The 23,261-nt window shown below is 38.4% G+C and overlaps 2 protein-coding genes across 2 annotated transcripts in view; one reads left to right on the top strand and one right to left on the bottom strand.

The window, feature by feature from the left end:
- The window catches only part of bicc1 (BicC family RNA binding protein 1), a 100,310-nt gene that overhangs the window by 3,407 nt on the left and 73,642 nt on the right, over positions 1 to 23,261 (bottom strand). The window contains exons 10-20 of the mRNA XM_082151492.1: positions 22,662 to 22,887; positions 21,628 to 21,786; positions 20,942 to 21,123; positions 20,656 to 20,797; positions 19,039 to 19,192; positions 18,788 to 18,944; positions 9,375 to 9,414; positions 7,904 to 8,058; positions 7,543 to 7,696; positions 5,832 to 5,989; positions 2,301 to 2,400 (exon numbers count right to left, since the gene is read on the bottom strand). Coding sequence (XP_082007618.1) covers positions 2,301 to 2,400; positions 5,832 to 5,989; positions 7,543 to 7,696; positions 7,904 to 8,058; positions 9,375 to 9,414; positions 18,788 to 18,944; positions 19,039 to 19,192; positions 20,656 to 20,797; positions 20,942 to 21,123; positions 21,628 to 21,786; positions 22,662 to 22,887 — 1,627 coding nt within the window. The remainder of the gene's footprint in view (positions 1 to 2,300; positions 2,401 to 5,831; positions 5,990 to 7,542; positions 7,697 to 7,903; positions 8,059 to 9,374; positions 9,415 to 18,787; positions 18,945 to 19,038; positions 19,193 to 20,655; positions 20,798 to 20,941; positions 21,124 to 21,627; positions 21,787 to 22,661; positions 22,888 to 23,261) is intronic.
- On the top strand, positions 12,021 to 14,977 carry LOC309485630 (uncharacterized protein; the record flags this gene model as incomplete). Its single annotated transcript, XM_082152562.1, has 3 exons — positions 12,021 to 12,198; positions 12,336 to 14,715; positions 14,942 to 14,977. Exons 2-3 carry the CDS (start codon positions 12,973 to 12,975, stop codon positions 14,975 to 14,977), a joined length of 1,779 nt encoding a protein of 592 aa, XP_082008688.1. The 5' UTR covers positions 12,021 to 12,198; positions 12,336 to 12,972.

Genomic DNA, 23,261 nt, shown 5'->3' with positions numbered 1-23,261 from the left:
CAGGGAAAATAGACAGGGTGCATTTCCATTTAATTCAGACTTCAACACCACAGAAACACTGAGGCACTGCCGAAAAACTGAACTTGCTACATAGGCAGATGGTTCAATGACAAATAAGACTGTCTAAGATAAGGAAAAGGAATAATGTTTTGAATATCCAGTTTAAGACACATATATGCCAAGTTTATATTCATGTTTGAGTCATAGGGGTTTGAAAAACTTTTAAATAGTATAACTATATTTAAAAAAAATTAATGTAATGACTGTAAAAATGTCATCTGGTGCAATAAAAACCCAAACAAATTTGTTTTGTCAAGATACAAAAAAAACAACAAAAAAAACATTTTAAATGTTTTTGTTAACAAATATAAATGATTATTTATAAATTTTATTCAGTTTTCTTGGGAATTTGTACTATTCCACCAAGTTTGCTTCAATTGCATTTCTCCAAAGAAAGATTTGACTAAATTACTGATATCTATTATTTGGAATGCTCTACAAGGCAGCAAATCTATAGTGTGCTGCAGGGATGCTGTTGGGCTACACACAGGCTGTTGGGGGCATTAAAAAAACTCATTACACCGCACAGGAAAACGCATCTATTTTTGCATCATGCATTGTGCCTTAAAATCTGGTCAAAATAAGGTATACTACCTTAAAATGCTGCCTACGTTGACAGCTCACTATGGTTTCGGAAGCTAAGAGTGTTCGCACAATGTTCTTATTTACATAGATGGATTTGGCAATGCCAATGTTCCCTTTTTTTTGTTTTGCTGTAGAGGACCCAGCTAAGGAGGACATTTCTCTCACTGGGACCAAACTTGCATCAGCCCAATAGGATTGTGTTTTGGCATGTGAGGTCAGTCAGAGAAATAAACACGGGCCTGCGGTCATTTCCTGTCCACCTCGTACCTCTACAATTTGGAATCCCATCTGTGCCATAATTTCACTTTTGACAATGAAAGGGCTACCTCAACCTCAGGCATTGTGTTTTATTCTCAAACCATGGGGCTGATAAAACAGGAACAATGTTTTTGTTTTAGTAAATATCCTGGCCAGACTGCAGGAAGTCATTATGGTTATCTAGCAGTGGGTGGTCGAAATATATCACAGATGTTCTAGATGTCTAAACGGCCAAGCTTGTCACTTCCACTTGCTGTCATGCTGGGTTGTGGACAGTCAGTCAACCCTGGCCGGTTATGCAAGTAGAAAGCCAAATCCAATTTCATCTCTGACACCTCAATAAATCATAACCGTAATCCCAAAACCCATGCAGCTGTCCAAATTACTCAAAGCTATTAAAAAGGAAAATCTTGCTTGGCATGTTGTGTCCATCTGCTATTATGTTCTATTGGTTGGTACCAAGTTTGATATTAAACTTTCGGTAACACTTTATTTTAAGGTGACGTAGTTACAGAAGTTACATGTACTTACTATAGTAATAACAGTAAATTATGCATATTAACAAGCAACTAACCCTAAACCAAACCTTAACCTTATATTAAGTACATGTAGTTAAATTCCACAGCCATGTCGAAGTGATCTGATCTGACGTGTACGCAGACTGGTGCATAGATATATACACTAGATATCGCCTTAAAGACATTCGTTCCAATGAACTGCCGTAGACAAGGCGACATCTAGTGTATATATCTATGCACCAGTCTGCGCACACGTCAGATCAGATCACTCGGACATGGCTGCGTATAAGAGGTAAAAACTATATAAATACTGTTCGTTTTCTCACACAAACCGCTCGTTTCGTGTCTTAGGCCATCAATGTGTACTTACGATGGGGAATTGTTTAATTTGGACGACGGGGAATTGTTTTAATTTGGACTCTGTGCATGCTCTTTGAGATAATGACCATAGACCTGCATTATTTGACTGACAGACAAGAACGGTTTGACCTAAAAATATCAAAATTGAAACTACTGCGGAAACAAAGACACCTACCTGCCCTTGAGGTAAGCTAAAACATACCAAAAATTAATTTCAAAGTGAACTATCCCTTTAAAGCAGCTTAATTGAGAAATCCTTAAAAAAGACATGCCATTTAATGTAATTTGTTAACTTGAGCAAATAATAATAATAATGAATAATAAATATAATAAATATATATTATATATCATATATAAAAAAATCTATGTCTTAAAAATAAAAACTTTATTAATAAAGTATATATACAGTATATCTATTTTTTTCTTTTCTGTGGAATCAAGAAATGTACAGAGAATCCTCAAAGGTTACTGGTAATAGTATTTATTACACCCTAGTTGTTTGTTTGAAAGGGAACTGACCTGAGATGGCCAGCAGCATTTTCCTGCGGGCTCCGAATGTAGTGATGCCGAGCTCTTTCAGGTCTTGATCGGTCAGCGTGAGGAATGTCTGAAGGTCAATCTGACAAAAAGATAGATATTACATTTTTACTTTGGACTTTCAGAGAAAAATTTGTGTGGTCAGAGACATATTCCAGAATCAAACCTGCATCTGAGTGCATGTGCACTGACCACTACACTCTATCTCTAACTTTCTGATGATATGTTTACAAGATGCAAGCCAGAACCAAACATTGGACTCCACAGTGTTATCTTTGGCATCTTGAAATACAGTGCTTGGAATATTGTATGAATCACAGAACTATCTTTTGGCTTTTCTAAGGCTTTCAGTTCTGTGCTGGAAGTTGCGTCACAGTAACCTAAGGCCAGTTTCAGACAGCATACGCAAGTGACATAGAGCTGTCACACTGACAGTGTTTCTTCTCCGTAACAATGCTGTGCTCAGTGATGGAGTACTCGAGTCCTGGACTCGGACTCGAGTCCGACTCGAGTCCCTATTCTCTGGACTCGAGTCCGACTCGAGACTCTATTCTCAGGACTCGTGACTTGACTTGGACTCGCGGACTGATGACTCGTTCTTGGACTCGGACTCGAGGATATAAAATCGGACTTGAGCATTCATCAAATGAATGACGTTGGATGAAGTTTCTGACTAAATAGGATTTAAAATTTGAAATAAGATGTTACACTTTTCCTGTTTTGGGCTCCAAGACCGGACGGGATCTCTTTTTTTCCTGCATATATGAACGAGCAGAGAGAAAGCCCCAGCCGCGCGCGCGCTCTCACCGTCTTCAAACAACACGAGCGGTGCTCCCTCCTCACGCATATTAATCAAAATCAATTGACACGATAGTAAAAGGTCGGAAGACCGAAGTTTCACGTAGATCATTCAGAGATTTTTTTTCTCCTGAATTACCGCGAGGTGTGAATTGTGCTGAAAAAAAACAAAAAACGTTTGCCTTATCTTCTCTGAAAAGCGTTCCGCACATTCAGCTGACATTAGCCACAATTTCAATAAACGAAAAGACCTATCTAGTGATGAAATGTTTTCTGTGTTGACACAAATCAGAGCCATAGAGAGAGAGAGTTGCGACACTCCCATAGACCTCCGTTGTAAATAATGGCGGCGCTTTTAACCGCCTACTTCCGGGATATGAAGATCGGAAGTTCCAAACACTGTCATGTGGGCGTTGGACACCATTCACTTACATTGCTGCGCGTCGAGTTGTTCCAGAGTTAAGTTGCCGAAATATCGACCTCTTTTGAATTGTCAACTGTCTATATTGTATCAGAGGCCCTTTGCGATGCTTATACTGGTCTTCATTTGTACATGCACAGCGTAATTATTTATATTTTATGTTGGTTGTTTCAACCAATTTTCAAGCACTGCCTGCTAGCTAGTTAGCTAGCGCGACTTCGTCAGCTAAGAGTTCGGTAATGAATCGCTACCACCTTTATAGCAACTTTTATTTAATTTAATTTTTTGGGATATACTAACTTTTCATTATGTTATTATTGTCTTGAGTGAAGCGGCTTGTGAGAACAATGCTGGACCTTTAGGATTGTTATGGCCATCACCAGTCCTGTCTGTTTCATGGATCACCTGCCCCTGGTTTTTGTTTTTCTTGTTCACACACACAAGCACACATTTTTGTTGTCTGTCATTGTTTAATAAAAAATATTTTATTTGAAAACCTTCATTTGTATCAGCCATGCTTAAATTCGTTTTTAATCTGTTATAGTTTTGATAATGTGTATGGCCTTAATCTTAAAATAATATTCTTAGTCTTAACATGATCATGTTTCACGTTGTGGTCCTGGGGGTGGCCACTTTCATCAGAAGAAGTGAGCTAGCTTCTAAGCGAATTCTGAACGGACCGCCACGGCAGACCTCTTTGCGTGATCACGAAGGTAGGCTAATGGCTGAATCAAAATTTATAAGCAAAATCACGGGAATCAATAGCCTAATACAGCCCAGTTGTGCTAAAATAAATATCATGAGACGTCCATCATCAGATGAATGATATGGAAAAGTTAAGTTAGAGCCGCTAAAGCCAGTGCTACTACCCATGCGAACATGAACACTAAGCTTTTCCCTCCAAAAATATAGCTTAAAACTTGTCTCCAAATGCAAAACTGACATTAACAAAATGCAATAACAGCTGAAAAAGTACTTGGGTGTGTGTTTTATTTTATATTTACCGTTCAATAATGCAATCGCTGCTGTCTGTCCCATAGAAGAACATGACAGCCAGCGTACGTTTTGGAACTATTGGGGCTTACATGAACCACGTGACAGCCATAGCGGCGACATCAAAGAGTGTCGCAACTCTCTCTCTCTATGGCTCTGACACAAATCTTGTCCTGTCCTAAACTGCCGAGATAATCACACAAGGCGTGCCGTATAGGCTACACGTCCATTAATGACACGTCCGATTCGCGAACTAATGACTCCTTTGAACGATTCACTTTAATGAATGGTTAAAACAACTGACCATCTGTCCAACAACGAACTCACGAGACGTCTGAATCGGTGTATAACAAATCGGTAACACTTTACAATATGTTCCATTTATTAAACTCTAGTTAACTACATTAGTTAACATTTAGGCTACTATTAATAAACTGCACTTCTACAGCATTGTTAATGTTAATTTCAACATTTAGCCTACTAATAGCCTACATTATTGAAATCAAATTTTTTATTTATATTTATTTATATTGTATTTATTATTTATAATTGTCAACACAGTGGTGTCATTTTTGTTTAATGTAGACCCTCTTTTATAATTATATCAGCTCTTTAAAGGTGCCAGAGTAGAGAAATGTTGGCAGTCTTGAAATATAACACAGACTCAACCTTGATGACTCGACTCGGACTCGAACACTGGGGACTCGAGACTCGACTCGGACTCGAACTCAGGTAATGGTGACTCGACTCGGACTCGACTCGGTCTCTTCTTTGGTGACTCGGACTTGGACTCGGACTCGAACACGGGGACTCGAGACTTGACTCGGACTCGACAATTGGTGACTCGACTACAACACTGGGCTCTACACGTTACTACATTGAGTATTTCTTTTAATAAAAGCCATAAATTATAAAATTGGAGCTGGTCATTCATAAATAATACATATTAAATATTAAAAATATTAAATATTGTGAAATCTAATACATATGAGATGAAAAATGTATATCCAAATTGTTCAGATTCATTATGTGTGAAACTTGCATTAAACCTGACAGATGTTTATTCAAAAAATTAGTTAGCTGTTCTCTCCAGTATTTCATGTTGCGTCATAAAAGCCTATTTTGCCAAAGACTGTGCTGAAAAATAAAGTTTAAAGTGCCTTCTAAAGCTAAAATAATCTAAGCGCTGAAAGACATAAAACATAAAAACAACCTCCCGGTGACAGAAATCATCTAAAACTCATTTACGTGCTCTCATATCAAACAGCAACACTAATAGAGAATATATCGGCAGTCTGTACCTCCTGCTGTTGGAAGACGTCGGTATACTTCCCGAGGCCAAGTTTACTGAAGAGCTCAGGCAGATCAGATCCTTTGAAAGATGTGTTGAGATTACAGCCGTTAGTTCCCGTCACTGACGAGATGCAGTCCATGTAGTTGCTGCTGCTTAGGTAGTGCTCTAACCCAAAATACATAAAAAATAGTTACCAATGTTTACCAGGTTACCAAAACAAAACAAACCAAAATAGTATTTTAAGGCTTCACAGATAGTGAATGGTCAAAATGCGTTCACACCCTGGTGAAAAACAAGTGCACTTAATTTTATTAATCTTAGAAGTATTTTTGGTTACACTTTACTTTATAGTGTCCTTGTTTCATATGTTACATGTATTTACCATAGTAATAAGAGTCAAAAATGCATAATTACATGCACCTAACCCTCGACCAAACCCGGTAACACTTTATTTTAGTGTCCTTATTACATAATGTAACATGCACTTACCATACCTGTAGTAGTAAGAGTAAATTATGCATAATTACATGCAACTAACCCTCAACCAAACCCTAACCCATGTACATGTAGTACATGTACAGTAAGTACATGTAGTTGCTTAATATTACTCAGTACTTAAATATATAATTACACTGTAACAATGACACCTTAAAATAAAGTGTAACCCTAAACTAACCCTCTAGTAAATAAGTTAATTATTATTACTCAGTACTTAAATATAATTACACCGTAACAACGATAAAGTTAAAATAAAGTGTAGAAAAGAAAGAAAAGAAAAGAAAGATAATATAATACTTACTGTAAGTACACTTTTAACACTTTTAATAAGTGGATTTTGTACGTGTCAAATAGTTTTACTTTCAAGTATGTCTTTTGTTGTGATTTAAAGTACTTATTTTGATGTGCTGACTAAAGTAAAATACTTGAATTGTAATTTAATTTTAACTGCAGTGTTTTCCCCCTGTTACATTTAAAGTAAATTAATTTTAAATGTACTAATTTGCAATTTGTGTAATTACAAATATATTTAAATACGTAGAAGTTTCAGTAGAAATTACATTAAATTACATTTTAGTTTACCATAAATGCTTGGCAGTATATTTGGCAGTACACTTAAAAATGTTTCAAAGCCAATAGAATTATGAAATTATATATAAAGATGTACTTAAGTTCTACTTAAGTATGCCAAAAAAGCAATATTAAGTTTAATTTAAACTAAAATACATTTTCCTTTAATTATTCTAAGTAATTTACATAATTATGATTTAATTTTATTTTCATTTAATTGCAAATATGATGCAATTAATTGTCTGAAAACATTACATTGAAGTTTATTGTTTTAAAGAATATTATTTTCATAATAAGTACTCTTTTTAAAAGTATGCTTGAATGCACTTCTTCACAATGGCAGTGACAGTGATTTGCAGTAATAAAGTGACTGGAAGTTAGCTTAGTAACATTAGTAACGTTAAAATCTAGTACATGTTAGTTGAGTTTCTTGTGTAGTCCGCTTGGAGTAAAATCAGTGTTTGTTAACGGAGCTGCCTATATGTATCGTCTCAATTCTGTCACTTATAAAGTTAAATGATGTTTTAAATTACCTTTAATATCACTAACATACTGATATTTAGCCATTTTTGTCATTGTAATGGTCAATCATAAGTATTAAAAACATATGCCTTTTATTTTGTCACAGTCCTGTTGACTGAAGAGCACACCTGTTTTGTTCTGCTTCCTTTTTGGGCTGATGGGAGAGGGGAATTCGCTGTGTATCGGGAGCCCGCTCCCATTCCTTTCCCTCCAGTTATCCGAGTCGCTGCCACTCGCCATCCCCTCTCTACTGTTGGAGCGGGACAGAGCTAGAGGCGACCCCTTAGACAAATACATATCATAGATCATGTTTATTCCACTAAAAACCTGCTGTGATGTATCATTACAAAATGATAAAAACAAGCCTATAGGCACTGCCAGAGCTAAGCAACATCAGTGAGAAAGAATGCACCGGATGAGCTACAATCAGCATAGAGCGATTCATAGGAGGCATATGCTTCTCCCATCTGCTGGAGTTGTTGAGTTTACCTCATATGTAGTTGACATGGTAGGTTTATAAGAGACGTGGTTCGCCCTGCGCAGCTCCTTAATAGTTTCTGCAGGCATAGACTTTGAGAAGCCCAGACCGCTCCATGTGTTCGTGGGGGTACGGACCTCCGTCACCACCGGCTTCTTTAACATGGCTGAAACGAGAAACACAGTCACTGCCTATGCATCACACTTTATTCAGAATCACACATGTGAATCTCATCATGAATTATGCCAGATTCCAGTCCTAAATAGAAAAATACATATTTATATTACTATTTACAACATTTATTTATTTTATATTCCATTATATATTTTATAATATATACAATATAATATATATAATTATATATTATATTATATATATTATAAAATATAATTGAATTGTATATATAACTCAATATAAATATTTATTATATCAATTTTTTTTTATTATTAATTTTAATTACATTAAAGCAATGAAAATAATTTTTTCGACAAGACATTTCCAAGCAATAGCCTATTGACATCATATTTACATTTACATTTACATTTATTCATTTAGCTGACGCTTTTATCCGAAGCGACTTACAATTGCTATATATGTCAGAGGTCGCACGCCTCTGGAGCAACTAGGGGTTAAGTGTCTTGCTCAGGGACACATTGGTGTCTCACAGTGGATTCGAACCCGGGTCTCTCACACCAAAGGCATGTGTCTTATCCATTGCGCCACCACCACCCCCTCATATCCGGGAGATAAGTCAGTGAATTTGAGTAAAATCACTTCGCTTATCCCGTGCGAATGCGCCACACGAAATTCAGATGTGGGGGGGTAATTTCTAAATCACACGTGGTCCCAAGATAATACTAATCCAGTGTGAATAGGTCTTATGACGACACAGACGGACTAGGTGTGACAGATAGACAGTATAAATATATAACAAATGAACAAAAAATGGTGAAACATAAACGGTATTGACGTTTTTTTATGAGAATTTATAATTAGTTGATCTAGAATTGAATGCCAAATTCCCTAACATTGTGCTAAATCGGCCAAACCCAGAGTTTTACAATAAAACTGTGCCACATTTCAATACAGTTCCAACATAAATCATTAACAAAGAACCGTTAACAGTATGGGGTAAAGAAAAGCGTTTACACTGGGTACATTCCGCATTCTCAGGCCCATAGTTTACAGTATGAACACTGGACACAGGACGTGAGGTGTGGAGAAGCTTTATGAGGCAGAGTTTATTTACCGTGAATGTGAAACAGGACTTTAATGACACCCTACTCATTGCCAGACATTCAGCATATGAAGACACTGTAGTCTTGCTTTGTTCATTGCTGGCACATTAGACTAAACATAACCGGTTTCCAATTCCTCAAACCGCCTACCGGCAGAATTGTTTTTAACAATATAGATGGGTGGGAGACACTCTTAAAGTTCGGTATATAGCTTTAACTGCGTTTTGATTGGTCAGTCACATACCTTTGGTCGCCAATAACTTCTTTTGCTCGTAGTCGAACGCCTGTAGAGGTGAACAGAGAGAAAGCAAAGAATGTTTAGGCTGTTGGAAAGGATTTTAGAGTTATGTCCCTCATTTCTCCTGTCAGATTGGTTTATAGTATGAGAAAGGCAAATGGTAAACATTGCCTCATTCTTTCAAAACCATTTAGCAGACTGTGGCGGACAGAATAGTGTTGACTTTCTGTCGTTTTAGAAACACTGCATTGTCTTGAGAGGCACATGAGATCACGACACAGGCGCACATATACTGCCGGTCAAAAGTTTGGAATAATTCAGATTTTTTTTATGTCTCTTATCCTCACTAAGGCTCCATTTTTTTTAAACCAGAAATACAGCAAAAACAGTAAAGTTGTGAAATATTATTAGAATTTAAAATAACTTTTTCTATTTTAATATATTTTTAAAGGTAATTTAATCCTGTGATGGAAAAGCTGAATTTTCAGCATCATTTCTCCAGTCTTCAGTGTCACATGATCCTTCAGAAAGCATGATTTGCTGTTCAAGATTTTTTTTTAATTATTATTAATGTTGACAACAGTTTTTGGTGCTTAATATTTTTGTGGAAACCGTGATACACTACCATTCAAAAGAAATCACTACTTTTATTTAGCAAGAACGCATGAAATTGATCAAAACTGACAGTAAAGGCATTTATATTGTTACAAAAGGTTTCTATTACAAATAAATGCTGTTCTTTTGAACTTTCTATTCATCAAAGAATCCTGAAAAAAATGATCAAGGTTTCCACAAAAAAATTAAGCAGCAAAAACTGTTTTCAACACTGATAATATTAAGAACCATTATTAATAATTGAGCACTGATAACAACTGAGCACCAAATCACAATATTAGAATGATTTCTGAAGGGTCATGTGACACTAAAGACTGAAGTAATGATGCGGAAAATACCCCTTTGCCATCACAGGAATGAATTACATTTTAAAAATACATTCAAATAGGAAACAGTTCTTTTAAATTGTAATCATAATTGACAAACTTTTTACTGTATTTTTGATCCAATAAATACAGCCTTTGTGAGCATAAGAGACTTTCAAAAACATTAAGAAAACTGAAACTTTTGACCAGTAGTGTAGCTATTAGGGGTTGAACGACTTCAGATTTTTTGAAGTCGACTGTTATGACATCAAAGTCGAGTCGACGTTGACTAGTCACTCATGTCATTCATAAAAACACAAGAGATGGGACTGCTTTGCAACATGCCCCAATTTGCAATTTATTAGCAGAAAATGATACAGATGCTGACAGACAGTTCATAATATGTTGCAACTTAACGGTAACAATGCAACAATAACTCCCGTTATAAGTCAAGTCAAGTTTATTTGTATAGCGCTTTTCACAATACAGATTGTATCAAAGCAGCTTCACAGTATTAAATTAAAATAATATAACAAAGTTTGTTTCAAGAGGAATTTATTGATTGATAAAATTAAATTAAATATCCCCAAAATATCCCCAACTGAGCATGCCAAAGGCAACAGTGGCAAGGAACCGAAAAACTCCATCAAGTGACTTAATGGTGTCCTAAAACTCCATTAGGTGACCTAATGGAGAAAAAAAAAACCTTGGGAGAACCCAGGCTCAGTCGGGGGCCAGTTCTCCTCTGGCATTTATGAGCTAGAGGCCGGATTGTAGTTTGAACTGTAGGATTATATGAATGCCTGGCTGAAGAGATGCGACTTTAATCTAGTTTTAAACTGGGAGAGCGAGTCTGAGCAACGAACAGTATCAGGAAGACTATTCCAGAGTTTTGGAGCCAAATGTGAGAATGCTCTCCCTCCTTTGGTGGTTCTGGATATCCTAGGTATGACCAAAAGCCTTGAATTTAGTGATCTTAAAGAGCGCGATGGATTATAGGGTGATAAAAGATCCGTTAAATAGACTGGAGCTAAGCCGTTTAGGGCTTTATAGGTCAGTAGCAATACCTTGTAATTAATACGGAACTTTATAGGTAACCAATGCAGTGATGATAAAATCGGTGTTATATGATCATATTTTCTTGATCTAGTAAGAACTCTAGCGGCGGCATTTTGGACTAACATTTTTTAGTGATGCATTATGTTGGCATAACAATGCCATTTATGCACGATGGGCTGTAAGTAAGCCTACTCACTGTCACCGTCCTGCTCATTCACAGTTTTTACTTTTCGATCATGGTTTGCATGTTTAGTGAAGTTTCTAATTGACCGTTCGCAAAGACCCTCCCCCTTTAGTTACTGTTGCTATGTCCGACACAGTGAAATATACATCGCGGAGCAGAGAGGACACTGACAACGTGCTGACAGACAGGACAGAGCAGGTTACTTTTAATATGTAAACAAAGTCTCAACTTTCATATTTGGTCATTTTATAAAGAAATTTAAACAATAAATACCGTTTTGTGGCTCTTTAATGTGTCGTGACAGATCGCTGTAGAGCCTCTTAAAGCTGCTCGTGAACCGATCATCTCTTCCTTCTAGTTAATTTATAGCATCAAATAAACATGAATATACATAAGAAGGAATGTTGTTTTAACTGCAGAAAGACGTCAGTACACTCCGTTATTCAAGTTCAAATCCTCCTGTAACCACCCAAAGTTTGGTTACTGTTTTTTTTGTAATACCACTACTATGCAGTAGGGGGCTCTATGTGTCATGCTCCTTTGTATATAACCATGTGGGAGAAGAAGTCAGGTTATGGGGTGGAAAGGGAAGCATGGTTCTTCTCTCGTAGTTCACCCATGCTGTTTAGAGTCCAGGTTAAGAAACTATTGTTTCAAGCTTAACCAAGTAAGTGTTTTCTTTGTCTGATTTATGTCAACTGTGGTTATTTTCTACTGTAAACTGTATTTAGTTTGTCGGGTTTTACGGATGTTGTTCGTTTTGAAACCAGCGTGTTAATGCTAGTATGTATGTTTTGTTTGTAGAAGGACTCTTTGAGTATCATCTATATTCCTTTTGTCGAGGAGGCTCAAGATTGAAATTCGAACTGGAACATGAGTTCCTAATGGACAGGGGCTTCAAAGCCTGACTGCGTTCATTTGGGATTTGGAGTCATTGTGGATTGTTACTAATTGCTGCTTCACCTCGGTCATGGGACTATTATTCTATTCCTCTTCATTACTGCAAATGGAACAATTGCTTCTATGATACGAAACATTGAATGTACTCTGTGGATCACAGGACAATGGAAAACTAATGTTATCAGTTATTATTACTATTGCTACTCAACAATGACATTATTGCATTTGTGTGAATCTTTGGGGTTTATGTTCTTATATATTGGGTGGTGTCTATGTAAATATACCCGTATGGGTCGTCTGATATAAACTGAAAGCATTTCAATTGGTGTGTTGAGGTTTATCTTTGAGCTGTTTACACTCTTTATATTCATAAAACAAGTTTGGTCTGTGAGTCCCTCCCTCAAAATTATCTTGTAGCATGTCTCACTAGGAGTAGATAGAGAGTCGGTTACAGAATGGCGCCCGAACAGGGACCTCAGGCCATCAGGATCTTTAATTAGAGTGTTTTTGGTAACTTAGAGCAATCCAACCGTCATCTGCCATGGATAGGGAGGAGGCTGTACCTAGTGCAGATTTCACCTCTGAATCTTTCATTGGCAGAAGAGAACCGATGAAAGAGTTAATAAACACCTTCAGCGATCTGTACCTCGACTCCGATGAGGAAAATGAAAGAGTTATGAGTAGGGTTCCTGAGGATGACTCTCTTTTTCTTCCTCCACCACCATTAGAAATGTATGAAGAGGAAGACCACAATCCTTATTCATCAATTACATCCCTGAATGAACGCATTGCGACATTAGAAAGTCATATGGCAGACATCAAACAGGTGGTGAGTGATCAAGTTTCTTGGGATAATTTTGACAAACAATGTAAAAAGATGGAAGATAGGATGACATATCATGTTCAACGGGAGTGTGAGAGGGTTAAACTTCAATTGGAAATGTTAGTTAAGGATTTGGGACAATCAGTGGTAGATTGTTTGAAAAGAAGAGATCGGCAATGGGAGCAAAAATTTCAAGCACAGAGAATGTCTTCATCTACCCCAAAAATACCAGAAACTAATCTACAGTCTAGTAAACCCCATTCTCTGTCTAGTAACATGACTTATAACCTACAACCCAGCCATACTAACAACCAATCTTTAGTTCAATATAACCCTCCTGTAAAACTTGATTTCCCCAGTTTTAGCAATACCCTTAATGATGACCCAGTTTTGTTCATCGAGCGGTGTGAGGAATACTTTGTTGTTCGACCCCTCAGTGATGACGAAATCCTGGCCTCACTCTCGGCTGTATTAAAAGGAACTGCAAAGGATTGGTGGATGGCAGAGAGGAGAAATGTGATCAACTGGAAACAGTTTAAGGAGAGATTCTTGCACTCCTTTTTAAGTGAGGACTACAAGGATGTAGCAGCTAGGAAACTGCTAGAAAGGAAACAAGGGGCCAAGGAAAGCCTCAGAGACTTTGCATTCCAGTATCGTGCGTTGTGTTTGCGATGGAAAAAGGATATGTCTGAGAAGGAAGTGGTTCAGGCAATCCTGAGAAACTGCAACCCACGGCTGGCCAGTTTGCTACGAGGAGCTGTTAAAGACGTGGGAGAATTGGTCAGGATTGGGACTCAAATTGAACGAGACTTTGATGAGTCCAAAAGGTATTGGAGTCAGGTCAATGGGGAGGAACAGAAAAAGAAAATGGCACCTGTTCAAGAACCTCAGCGGAAATTACCACAGGCTGGCAACAGATTTGTGCTACTTGACCAGAGTCCAGACCTTCATGCCTATAGGAACATCACCCTTCCCATAATTCTCAGAGACAGTTATATCATTGCCATTGTTGACACAGGAAGCACTTTTTCCCTAATCCAAGAATCTTTATGGAAACGGTTGAATCATCTTGAGGAGTGTCAACCTAGTGGAGGTCAATCGTTCTTGTTGGCCAATGGACTGAGACAAAACTCCTTAGGCAAGGTCAGTTGGAGATGTGAAGTTCAAGGACAGGGTGTGGATGTAAAGTTGTTTATCATGAAAGATGCTGATCTAACAATACCAGTTATTCTGGGAATTGACTTTCTGTTAGAATCCAAAATGGTATTGGATTTCCACAAAGCCCAATACTGTATGCCTGCAATTTCCGAAACAAAAACTTTTCCTTTTCAACAACATGATGTTCAACCCTCTTCATATTTCTGTCTCGCTCTACCGGGATATAATTGTGATGAAGAGGTCTGTCAGCAGATTCACAGTTTAGCTCAAGCATCAGACACAGATCTTCCTACACAAAAAGAGGTAGAGGATCTCATGTTAAGATGGCCTACTGTGTGTACTCGGCAGATTGGTCGAACCAACTGTTTAAAACACCGTATCATAACTGTAGATGAGATTCCGACAAGAAAACGTGCTTACAAGGTTTCACTACCAAAGCAGCAATTCATCGAATCTCAAGTGCAAGAACTATTGGACAAAGGAATCATCCGACCATCTACTTCACCTTGGGCATCACCTGTGGTTATAGTTCAAAAGAAGGATGGAAGTTCTAGATTCTGTGTAGATTATCGAGGTCTTAACAGCAAGACGCATCTGGATGCTTATCCCATGCCTAAAATTCAGGACATCCTTGAATCTCTCCATGGAGCAACAGTTTTCAGCACCCTAGACTTGAAAAGTGGATATTGGCAGTTGGAAATGGATGCAGAAAGTATTCAAAAAACAGCCTTTGTAACATCTAATGGGCTATATGAATTTCTTTGTTTACCTTTCGGCCTGAAAAATGCAGCCGCATCCTTCCAACGGCTGATGGAACAGGTATTACGTGAGGTGAAAGGGAAGTGCTGTATGGTATACATCGACGATATCGTGGTTTACTCCAAAAACATTTCAGAACATCTCCAACATCTCCAACAAGTCTTCAAATGTCTCCATAAAGCTGGTCTCACCCTCAATCTCAAGAAATGCAACTTTATCCAGAAATCACTATCATTTCTGGGACACATTGTGACACAAGAAGGAGTAAAGACTGACCCATCCAAAGTCTCAGCAGTCGAATCGTTTCCCATACCAAAATCCATCAAAGATGTTCAAAGGTTCCTAGGTTTAGCTGGTTGGTATCATCGTTTCATACCCCAGTTTTCCGAAAAGGCAGCTCCATTGCACGCTCTAAAAAAAAAAAATGCCACATGGGAATGGACTGAACAATGTCAGCAAGCATTTGACTCCATAAAACAAGATCTGGTGCAAGCTCCAATTTTGATCACCCCTGATTTCTGTAGGCCTTTCAGAGTGCAAACCGATGCAAGCGATATTGGGTTAGGAGCTGTTCTTACCCAAGAGTTGGAGGGAGAAGAACATGTTATCGCCTATGCATCCCGGTTGTTGAGAGGAGCAGAGAAAGCTTATTCTGTGCCAGAAAAGGAATGTTTGGCAGTAGTTTGGGCCGTGGAGAAATGGAGGCAGTATCTGGAAGGACAGACGTTTGAGGTAGTAACAGATCATGCAGCTCTGACATGGGCATTCCAACATCCAAAACCTTCATCACGCCTCATACGATGGACCATAAGATTGCAAGGTTTTCATTTCACAGTGAGGTATCGGAAGGGTCAGTGCAATGTTGTACCTGACGTGTTATCAAGAAGTCATAATACTCTTCAGGACACGTTACTCATTGCTACTGCAAACAAAACTATTTCACCACCATGCAACCTACCAGCTGACCTCTCACAAATTGCCACAGCTCAAAACAGCGACGTTGAGATTCAAGAATTAGTCTCTAAAGCAGAGAAAGTTTGTGACATGGCCAGGGTTCATTATGTTGTGGAAAATGGGTTTCTATTTCGAAGCGTACCCGATGGAAAAAAAGGGCAAAAACTTCAATTGATCATACCTTCGGCACTACGGCAATCCTTCCTGCAGTATGCCCATGATAACCCTCTGAGTGGACATTTGGGAAAGCTTAAAACTCTACTCAGGCTACTTGAAACTGTGTACTGGCCTAGCATCAGGGCGGATGTATGGAAGTACTGTAAAGAATGTCAAACCTGTCAAAAATACAAACCATCTTTGACTAAGACATCAGGTCTGCTACAAAGTACTCCTATAGTTGAACCTGGATTTATGTTGGGAGTGGACCTTATGGGGCCTTTCCCGAAGAGCAATAAACAACACGAGTATCTTCTTGTGGTCGTTGACTACTTCACCAAGTGGGTAGAGTTATTTCCTTTGAGAACTGCCAGAGCATCTCACATTGCCAAAGTCTTAATAGATGAGATCTTTACTCGATGGGGAATACCAGCCTACCTTGTGTCAGATAGAGGTACTCAGTTTACCTCCCATCTCATCGACGTTGTCTGCAAACAGTGGGGGGTAATTCAGAAATTAACCACTGCCTACCATCCTCAAACAAATTTGACAGAGCGAGTCAATAGAAACTTAAAAACAATGATTGCGTCCTATGTTGAGGATCAGCATCGACAGTGGGATAAGTGGTTGGGCGAATTCAGGTTCGCCATTAATTCTGCCTGGCATGAAAGTACAGGGTTTACGCCAGCAGAAATAGCTTTAGGACGGAAGTTGAAAGGACCGATGGAAAGAGCCCTACAACAGCTACCTGATCCTAACAGTCCAGTATACCCTATTCTGGAACGGCAGAAGGAACTAGTCAGCTTGGTGAAGGAGAATGTGGAACGAGCCCAGACTAAGCAAAAAAGATACTACGACCAACGTCACAAACCAACACAATTTCAGGTCGGAGACGTAGTGTGGGTACGAACGCACCCCTTATCCAAAGCAGATGACGGTTTCATGGCAAAACTATCTCCTAAGTGGAAAGGTCCCGCTAAAATTGTAAAGAAGTTGGGTCCGGTGAATTATCAAGTCTCCCTGGTATCTGTTCCAGATATTATTGATACATATCACGTGCAACACTTGAAGCTTTGTCATGGGTATGTTATTTCTTCTAATGAGGAGGGAGATATGTAACCACCCAAAGTTTGGTTACTGTTTTTTTTGTAATACCACTACTATGCAGTAGGGGGCTCTATGTGTCATGCTCCTTTGTATATAACCATGTGGGAGAAGAAGTCAGGTTATGGGGTGGAAAGGGAAGCATGGTTCTTCTCTCGTAGTTCACCCATGCTGTTTAGAGTCCAGGTTAAGAAACTATTGTTTCAAGCTTAACCAAGTAAGTGTTTTCTTTGTCTGATTTATGTCAACTGTGGTTATTTTCTACTGTAAACTGTATTTAGTTTGTCGGGTTTTACGGATGTTGTTCGTTTTGAAACCAGCGTGTTAATGCTAGTATGTATGTTTTGTTTGTAGAAGGACTCTTTGAGTATCATCTATATTCCTTTTGTCGAGGAGGCTCAAGATTGAAATTCGAACTGGAACATGAGTTCCTAATGGACAGGGGCTTCAAAGCCTGACTGCGTTCATTTGGGATTTGGAGTCATTGTGGATTGTTACTAATTGCTGCTTCACCTCGGTCATGGGACTATTATTCTATTCCTCTTCATTACTGCAAATGGAACAATTGCTTCTATGATACGAAACATTGAATGTACTCTGTGGATCACAGGACAATGGAAAACTAATGTTATCAGTTATTATTACTATTGCTACTCAACAATGACATTATTGCATTTGTGTGAATCTTTGGGGTTTATGTTCTTATATATTGGGTGGTGTCTATGTAAATATACCCGTATGGGTCGTCTGATATAAACTGAAAGCATTTCAATTGGTGTGTTGAGGTTTATCTTTGAGCTGTTTACACTCTTTATATTCATAAAACAAGTTTGGTCTGTGAGTCCCTCCCTCAAAATTATCTTGTAGCATGTCTCACTAGGAGTAGATAGAGAGTCGGTTACACTCCAACGTTAATCTATTAACTCTCCTGACTGCTTTGTCGGACAGAAATGGCGGATTCGGCGGATTATGATTGGTCAGATCGCCTGTCAATCAAACTCCCTGCGAAGGGTCAATTTACTGCTGTCGAGATGATTTGCATTCCTCACTTAACATTAGCGGATGCCTTTTCAGATGAGTGTGCATTGCACTTGTACTTTTGTTGTACTTCAGGACAGACTTACTTTCCAAGTGACATTTTTACAAGCTTCATCTTTAGTGAAGTATTTCCACACACTTGATGGTGACAATCATAGTGTCACATGATCAACGCGACTAGTCGACGTCAAGCTTAAAGCGTCACGGCATCGACTAGTCGGTACAACCCCTTGTAGCTATTATATCCATGAGGGGTGTTAGTCTGAAACGCTGAAAGTTAAATGTGATATTCACGGCTGCTAATTGTTTTTTAAACTAAGGGAAGCGCCTGACGAGATTCGAAGTGACATTAAGAGTGCATCACCTGCATACTGGAGAAGGAGGACTGGGGAGAAAGGCGGATTCTGTCCGAGTTCTGCTGAGCGGCCCGTTCCGCTGCTCTCTCGCTCCCCGGAGCGCGTTTATCAGCCACCGGACTCTCAGAGGCGCTGGAGTCAGAGTCCGACAACAGACACTCTGAACTAGATAGGTAAAAGAATAGGAGTAAACATGTTGCATTATCAGCTACCTCTAACATGGACTAGTGATTGACTGTTGAGTGATGTGTGTTCGTACTGTAGGAGGGAGTTCTTGGTGCCCTGTAGCAGCTCCAGGGCTTGCCTCTTTCCTGATGTTGTCTTACAGGACGCCAACATCTGCTTCAGTTCATTGCTGTTTCCCGAGTGAGAAGGGCTTCGGGGCATGCCCACCTCCACGAACGTATCCGAGCCTGAAACACACACACACACACACACACACATATAGACACGACTGTGTTTTTCTTTCCTTAAGCCTACATATTGAACGTTTTAGCTGAGTAGTTTGAGATTGTATTCCTGCAGCACTCAGCATCAGAGAATCTAACACGCCATTTACCATCACTGCTTTTAAGGAATAACGAGATTGAATTGACTTCGCCTCATCTGAAAGCAAAAACACACAGGCTAAATGGATGTAGGGCCAACTCAAACAGCTTTAACAATGCCGGAGCACGGAAAACCTTGGCCTTGTATTTCCACAAATGTTTCCCCGTTCATAGAGCAGGAAGGAATGGTATTACCATTTGGAACTGAGTTTATATTTATCCATAATTAGACTGACCAAAGTCAGTAAATTCTCGCTTTCAATCTAGAGAAGGTCAAGGAGTTGTTTCAAGTGTTCATCAAACGGTTGACAGGATTCAGCAGTGAATGTCACTGGTTGCATTAGGCATGAATAAAGGTGAGTATAATATATCTTTCAATTTATTTAGCCTTGGAAATTGGCATGCATGAAGTGTTGATTCACATGGCATACATTGCAAAACAAATAAAGCTTGCTGGCATTTACCAGATAAAATTACTTAGTTCTGACAAATGTCAGGAATCACTCTTGTAGAGTACGCCATCACACTTAATTGACTTTAGGAATGTGTGCGTGTGTGTGTGGGTCTATACACACACACACACACACATTATAGTGTTTGGGATCGAAATAATTCTCTTATGCTCACCACGGCTATATTTATTTGATAAAAAATACAGTAAAAACTGTAATATTGAGAAATATTACAACAATTTAAAAGAACTGCTTTCTATTTTAACATATTTCAAAATGTAGTTTATTCCTGTGATGCAAAGCTGAATTTTCAGCATCATTTTCAGTCTTCAGTGTCACATGATCCTTCAGAAATCATTCTAATATGCTGATTTGGTGCTCAGGTAATATTTCTTATTATTATTATCAATGTTGAAAACAGTTGTGCTGCTTAATATTTGTTGTGGAAATTGTGATACTTTCAGGATTCTTTGATGAATTTTAAGCTTATATTAAGCTTAAAATAGATAATATAAAATATAAATAATAATATAAAATTATATAAATAATTAAATTCTATATAAAATTGTTAATACAAATTAACAAATTAATTGTAAATTTATTTAATAAATTATTAATAATATAATATACAGTCAAACCAAAAATTATTCAGACACCATATCATTTTGGATCTTTTTTTACTAGTGGGTGCAGAACACTATAGTTCATTTATGTAAGTTAGGATAGCAAGGTATCTGAATAAATTTTGGTTTGACTCTAAAATATAAAATTATATAAATAATTTATGGAAAATCAGACAAAATTTCAAGTCAAGTAAGTGATTTTTGCTGTGGAGAGAAATGCATCTTGTAATGCGGAGCTGTGGGTAATGCAGACCTTGGTCTTGGCTGGACTTGCTGGACAGTGGTTCAGAAGGGCAGTGAGGACTGGCTTCCTGCACGGAGTCACCATGAGCTGCGGTCAGAACTTTATCTGCGAGAGACGCTGCAGACATTCTGCTGTACATGGTGCTGGGCTGCTACACAACACATGCACACAATATTCTGGTCAAGAGGAAGTCCAAGATGACAAACTATGAGAGATATTCAAGACAGCTTTTTAGCATAACCATATATATATATATAAAACACTATCTCATGATAGTGAAAGAAGGCGTGCTCACTTTGCTACTGAGGGAGGACACAGCTTTACTGCAGTCGGGTACTCCGTTGACTTGGGCGTCAATAGGGGCGAGACCTGGCGGAGGCGATGGAGTGTTGTGGGTGTAGCCTGGTACTCCTGACAGCAAGATGCTAGTTAGAGTGGCCTGGGTGGCTGGGTGAATCATCAAGGGCGATGAGAAACCTAAAGAAAAAAATTAGCCAGCATGGTTTGAATTTTCACTTAATATAAAAAAAAATATTTCAAATAAAATAATGGACTTGGTTCTTAAACAACAACAATGTGATTGTAAAGTGGACTGAGACTCTAGATAAATATCACTGTTGTATAATAAAATCCCAATATTTAATATAACAATAAAATAAAATAAAATAATAAACAATTGGACTTGGTTCAAAAAAACAATGTGATTGTAAAGCGAACTGAGACCCTATCACAAGTGGACCAAAAAGATAAAACTATTGTAAAATGAAATTGCAATAAAATAAGCAAATGGACTGGGTTCTAAAAAAAACAATTAGAATGTAAAATGGACCAAAAACAGATTTGAATCCATTTTCAAGTTCAGGTACAATGTGATTGCAAAGTTTGAATTATTTCAAGAGAAATGAAGTGTGAACACATGAGACGATGAATGCATATTGAGTGTGATTGTTTGAGGAGAAATTCTGTCAGTCATCTCTTTACCTGGTGTGCTGGCGGGACTGGCCAGTGAGTTGGACCAGAGAGTGGGGCTGGGCGTTCCAGAGGAGGGTGTCTGTAATGGGCTGATGGAGCTGTTGAGAGCGTTGAGAAGGGAGTTGGTGGAGTGTCCTGTCATGGAGGCTGTTGTAGGTCCAAGAAGACCTGCAGGTCAGAGACAATAAACCATTCACAGACCGTCAACATTATACTTAACACAAATAAAGACACTTACTATGCAAGCTGCACACCTCCTGCAACTCATCAGCTTATACAGTGTTAATTTCAACAACAAATTTTATAGTCGGCATGAAACATAATTGCGATATACTTTTTCTTCCCTATTGTGATGTATATCCAAGTGAAATGGCTTCTTGAACAAGAAAAAAAATGGTCACACTTTAGATCAAGGTCCAATTCTAACTATTAACTAACTATTAACTACGCCTCAATAAACTCTTAATTACTGTTTATTAAAAGTTAGTAAGGTAGTTGTTAAGTTTAGGTATTAGGTAGGATTAAGGGATAAAGAATATGGTCGTGCAGAATAAGGCATTTATATGTGCTTTATACGTACTAATGCATATTGCTAGGATATTAGCAGTTTGCAGATAGCAATACTATCAATATTGATAGTAATATTGCTAATAAGCAACTAGTTAATAGTGAGAATTGGACCCTAAACTAAAGTGTTACGAAAAAATGTAGGACAGGACTCGATTTTGTCCATCGGGATTTGATTGGATTATTGTTGTTTGGTATTGATGCAATCTCATTGAGTGACGGCTTTTCCCGCCCTTGCGTTGAAATACATGGCTGTGTAACAACAACGTTAGGACCATGTAGAAGGCTAAGCCTAATGGTTGCTTTATAATGCCCCCCTAACCCCCTCACAGACCTGCATTTCGACATTTTAACATTGTATTGTATACTCCAGTTTCAATCCACAAAAATAGATTCATGAACATTGAAGTCAAGCTGATTAATAGACTAGAATACACATTTATAGTCACCATAACATAAATTCACTGTTGTCTTACCCAGGCTGGTGAGGCCGAGGCCAGCTGAGGCCAAGATGTCGAGCCCCACGGGACAGCTGAGAGCTGGAGGTGGGACAGGGATACACGGAGGACTGCCACCATTACTGCTGGTGATGCTGCAGGTGTTGGTGGGGACTGATACACCGCTGCTCTCCAAACCCAATAGATAGCGTCTGGCCTCATACATGTTCAGAGCGTTCCTCTCCACACTCTTCACTATCACTGACTGACAGCCCACAGAAAAAAGAGATTTAGAGTTTAGAAATCAGCTCCCTTCCACTAGTAAGCACTATATATGATTATTACAGTGTTTGTTTGTCGGTGAAATGACAGTAAATGACAGAGCAGAACAAGACAATAAGTTCTCATGAAGACAATAAAGTCTACAATATACTCATAGCAAATCAGTGGGGTAAAAAGAAGTCGAGATACAGTATGTTAGAGAACATCCTGACACACCCACGCTGCAGAGAGTGGGGTTTAGGTGAATATAAATATGTGTTATGCGCTTTCCTCTCAATAACAAAATAAACGCACAACAAAAATGACAGAAGTAAGAAAACAGCAGTTAAGAAAGCATCTGATCATAGCGATGGGGAT

Source organism: Leuciscus leuciscus (assembly GCF_965113295.1).
Source record: "Leuciscus leuciscus genome assembly, chromosome: 21".
Taxonomy (NCBI): domain Eukaryota; kingdom Metazoa; phylum Chordata; class Actinopteri; order Cypriniformes; family Leuciscidae; genus Leuciscus; species Leuciscus leuciscus.
The sequence above is the reverse complement of the archived record's forward strand: the minus strand, read 5'-3'. Positions and strand labels throughout refer to the sequence as shown.